The sequence below is a fragment of the Phaseolus vulgaris genome, chromosome 1 (assembly GCF_000499845.2).
Source record: "Phaseolus vulgaris cultivar G19833 chromosome 1, P. vulgaris v2.0, whole genome shotgun sequence".
Classification (NCBI taxonomy): domain Eukaryota; kingdom Viridiplantae; phylum Streptophyta; class Magnoliopsida; order Fabales; family Fabaceae; genus Phaseolus; species Phaseolus vulgaris.
Genome location: NC_023759.2, coordinates 23,479,641 through 23,484,289, shown reverse-complemented (window position 1 = coordinate 23,484,289; position 4,649 = coordinate 23,479,641). Strand labels below are relative to the sequence as shown.

Genomic DNA, 4,649 nt, shown 5'->3' with positions numbered 1-4,649 from the left:
GCAGCTCGCCTCTTCTTCTACCCCGACGTTGTTTTCAGACTTCAACCCGACATCTCCCATGTTTACATCGCCGTTGGTGGCTGCCCCCGATGTTATGTCTACACCCACGTCGCCTACGGCAGTTTCCCCTGTCGCCGCATCCATGGCCCGTCGGCTTTCTTGCGCATCCTTCGCACCAAGAGGCGGCGTCGTGGTCACGTGGCATACTGATCGCCTGTTCTTGAGGCTGTTTTCATAACATCTCTTTGCTTCCTCTTGGTCAGATCGGATGGTGACAATTACCCCTTCCATTGAAGGTAATTTGACCTTCATGTGCCTCGTGGAGGGTATAGCTCCTATTCTATTGAGTGTTGGTCTTCCCAATAGGATATTATATGCTGAAGGGGCGTTCACGACAAGGTATTTGATTTTCTCCGGGCGCGAGGCGGTCCCATCCGTGAACGTTGTTCTTAACTCAATGTACCCTCTGACTTCGACTTGGTCGCCCGCAAAACCGTACAAGCAGCCTCCATATGGCCTCAACTGATCTGTGGATAGTTGCAATCTTTCGAAGGTTGGCCAGAACATCACGTCTGCCGAGCTCCCTTGGTCAACTAAGACCCGATAAACCGTTCTTCCTGCCGTGATGAGCGAGATCACAATGGGATCGTTGTCATGCGGCACAACATCCCTGAGGTCCTCCCTAGTGAACGTGACGTCCACGTCGGGTGAATGGTCCTCGAAAACTTCTACTGCCATTACGGATCTCACATACTTCTTACGCTGCGACGCCGTGCATCCGCCACCCGAGAACCCACCAGCTATGGTGTGGATTTCACCGAGGACAGGCGCCTCGTGCTGCTGTGCCTCACTGCCCCCTGCTTGCGAGCCGGGTGGTCGTCCCGCCTGTTTCTCCATCAAGTAATCTTTCAGGAAGACACTCTTCACGAGCTCATCCAACTAATAGCCAAGTGTTAGACAGTTGTTGATATGGTGTCCGAATGCTTCGTGGAATTCGCACCACGACTCCTTGCGAGGCCCTAGTACCTTGTCGGCTTTAATCAGCGGCCTCAACCTGTCGGCTATGCTGGGTATCACAATCAGATCTTTGAGTTCCATCACGAAATTGTGTCTTGGCGGTTTGCGTGCTTCTCTCCCTTCCTCTACCCGACTCTTAGGTTGAGTCCTTCGTGGCTCGTAAGCGCGTTTCCTGTCAAAGTGTTTCCTTTATGTGACGGCTTGGTGAACTCGAACAGGTTGCATGCGAATCTATGCCTTGGGGCGCGCCGGCATAGTGGTTGTACATTTTTCATACGTTTCACCTTCTGAGGCAATATGTTCCACCGCTTGTCGCCTTATTTCAGCGAAAGTTTTGGGGCGACTGCGGTTAAGCGTCTTGCTGAACGATCCGGGGCGCACTCCCTTCTTGAACGCGTACACAATCATGGGTTCCTCCTTGGTACCTACTTTCACCACCTGTGCCCTGAAGCGGCTTATGTATTCCTTTAGGGTTTCACCTTGGAACTGCTTGACGTCGAAAAGGTCGTACGAGACTGGGGCAGGGGTTCTGTTGGTTAGGTACTGTTCTCTAAATAGTTTCGAAAGTTGGGCGAAGGACGTGACGTGGCCCTCTGGGAGGCTGATGAACCAGTCCATGGCCATCCCCGTCATGGTGCTCATGAAAAGCTTGCACTTAGCAGCGTCCGATCCACCTACCAGTAAAATCTGTGTGTGGAACGCCGTGAGGTGCGCTTCGGGGTCCTCCATTCCTGTGAACGTCACTTTGGGTCCTGTGAACGTGTTGGGAATTGCTGTCTCCAAGATTGCTTGTGAAAACGGTGTTCTGAATTCCCTGGGTGGGGATGCAGCCTCCGGTTCGTCTCTGCCCCGCCATCTATGACGTAACTCCTCGTTGGTGCGGTGGAGTTCCTCGCTTCTTACTTGAGAAGCTGTGAGGTCCGCCTGCATGCGTTCCTGTTCTACATTCGAGGCGGCCACTGCGTCTTGTAGCCCGTGCACCATCCCCATGAGCTGCTGTAGGGTCATCTCTTCACTCCTAGCGCGTGCTGGTCGGGTGGCCATGGCTCTCCAGGGATCCTCTCGACTTATCTGAGTGTTGAAAATCTCGAACTGAAAGCTTGTGTGGTGGAACCGATGTTTATATCGGCCCCACGGTGGGCGCCAGATGTTCCTGCCGGTTAACCTGGGTCGTCTTTATGCGTGGCTTGTCTTAACGAGTTAGGGCACCTTCGTTTTGCTTCGTCTGTCAGTACCTGAAAAAAGAAAAACAAAGGGGCGCCCTCGCGGCCGTTTGCACTCCGACGATCAAGTCAGCTAGCGAGAAACACCGAATACTAGAAACTGTATGATTTAACTGTGTTGCCCTAATTGTCTTGTATTCTCAGCGGAAGCGCCGTCAAGGACAATTAGGGTCTTCGCTATGTATAACTATCTGAGAACTAGGTTAAACTCGTGTAATTGTGGACTGAAAAAACACGTACCTCTCTAGGGCTTATTTGCGCCCTATATATAAGTGAAAACTAGGGTTTACCTCTGCGTTGCCTGCTATTATCTAGGGTTCCTTGGAGAAGGTCCTTGCACCGCTATCTTTAGGATCTTAGCGTATCTGGCCCATGGACTTCCCTTATCTTGGAGTGCAATGTATAACCTCATGGCCCCTTGGGCTCTAACTTGAGTGCTGTATGTATCGCGCCATCATTCTGTTCGAATCCCCTAATTGGACACGTGTCATGCATGCAGCCTTCCCTGGATACCTTCAATGAGCACGTGGGCATTACCACGTGCCCCTTTGACTTGATCACTTACTCTGTACACAGGGACCCACAGCGTCGCTGCCCAACTTAGGGTTACCCCTCGTGTGGGCCCTCTCTCTGTGAAATGCTTACGTCATGCGAGTTGATTCTTTAGGCGATGTCTTGCCTAGGCGGTGTCTTACTTAGGCGATGGGCGATGATCTTGATGGTGACACATCTCGGCGATAACCGCTTACTCAGTGGTAGATCACGCCGCCCTTATATACGTTGACTGTGTTGACTTCTTGACTACCTACCTCTCTCTTGTCCACGTCATCATACCCGATGACCTGGTCGGTACAATACGTAACTGAATTAGCGCGTACCTTGGCAAACTTTCACTAAAACTTTTAATGAGCACGTGCTTATTGCCACGTGCTCTTCTGACTTGATCGTTATTCTGCGCAGAGGGTCCCACAGCGTCGCAACCCAACTTAGGGTTATTCCATTGTATGGGCCTTCTTTCCTTCGAAGTGCTTCTGCCACGTGGGCTTTCCGGGGCCAACTCATGCGCCCCTAATCACTAGTTACTTGCCCTGGGGGTGTATCTACCTTTCTCTCGTACCATGCACGTGGTTCTCCCCTAGTTATGGCCCTCTCATGGGTCGTATCTGTACCAGGGTCTCCCAGCAGTGGCGTGGATACTTCACAAGTCAGGATATCCCCTTCTGGTGCTAAACTTATGGCCTTGAAGCCACCTTTCTCTTCTCCTTTCTACTGTTCTGGACTGTCGAGGCTCGAAGCCTCCTTGCGATGTCTTTGCTCGGCGATGTCTTACTTTAGGCGACGTCTTACTCGGGCGATGTCTCTCTTGGGCGATGCCTCGAGCGGTCGACCTGTTGGCTTTTCTTCCTTGGGTCCTTTGAGGGGTCCCACCATGTGTTTGACTTTGACTTCTGGTCAACGCCCGGGGACGGGACGATACACAAGCCCCCAAGTCTTGAGCTGACACTTGTTTCAGCGAAAAGACTAAGGCCTCGCCCCTATTGTCCTCGTGGCATTTTGATGACGTGTCACTCTCTGACCGGCTGACGCGACATTTTCTGCACCGCCGGCGCGGCGTACCTTCGAGGACTCTGACAATGTGATATTCTCTAAGCGAGAAAAGTGACACCTCGGGTCGTACCTTAATCTCCTGACACGTGGCTCAATCGCACGGTGCTCATTTAGCGTCCTTGGTGCTTCAATTGCAACGCTTAAGTCTTCGAAATCCCGCGCTTTAACTCATTGTTTCCACCTTTTCGCATCTTTTCCGTACTGTTCATCTTCTTTCCAAAGAACTCTCCCTGCATTCTTTCCTCATCGACTCTTTCCTTCTACTATACTGTTGAACCCTTCTTCTTCTTCAATCTTTAGTTCCCTCATTGACAGTACGTGCCAAAATGACTGCCAACCCTCCTTCCTCCAGAGTTAATCATAGGGACCTTTGTCAAAGCTTTCGACATACTGTTCGGTTTCTTCGGGTGTGCACCTTCTGTTGACATCTTCCTTCATTTCTTCGAAGTGAAGAGGCAAAGGAATAATCTCTGGGTGACTCTCAGCAACGTTCCCGGGAGGGTCCTCTTAACCCCATTCCAGCACTCCTTCACGGGGTGGAAAGGCAAGTTCTTCAAGGTTTGCTGCTCCGACCTTGTACCCTCCGCCCTTGACGGCTTCCCTCTGTATTGGGTGAAGGAGGTAAGAGCCCGGAAGTCCAAGTCTCTTAAGGGGCTGCCTTCGAACGATCGAGAGGCTTGCCAGATCTTGGCTAGTGCGGGGGGCTTTGACGCCGCCGCCTTGATAAGCCTAGAGTATAACGCTGAGGCTCTGGAAAAATATATAAGTATGAGAGATTCCCCTTATAACCTCCTATTCCTT

At 51.5% G+C, this 4,649-nt stretch overlaps 1 protein-coding gene across 1 annotated transcript; it reads right to left on the bottom strand.

Moving 5' to 3' along the window:
* Positions 1–1,248: 1,248 nt before the first annotated feature.
* On the bottom strand, positions 1,249–2,061 carry LOC137815720 (uncharacterized). The gene has a single exon (XM_068618833.1). It carries the CDS (start codon positions 2,059–2,061, stop codon positions 1,249–1,251), a length of 813 nt encoding a protein of 270 aa, XP_068474934.1.
* Between the last annotated feature and the right edge of the window lie 2,588 nt (positions 2,062–4,649).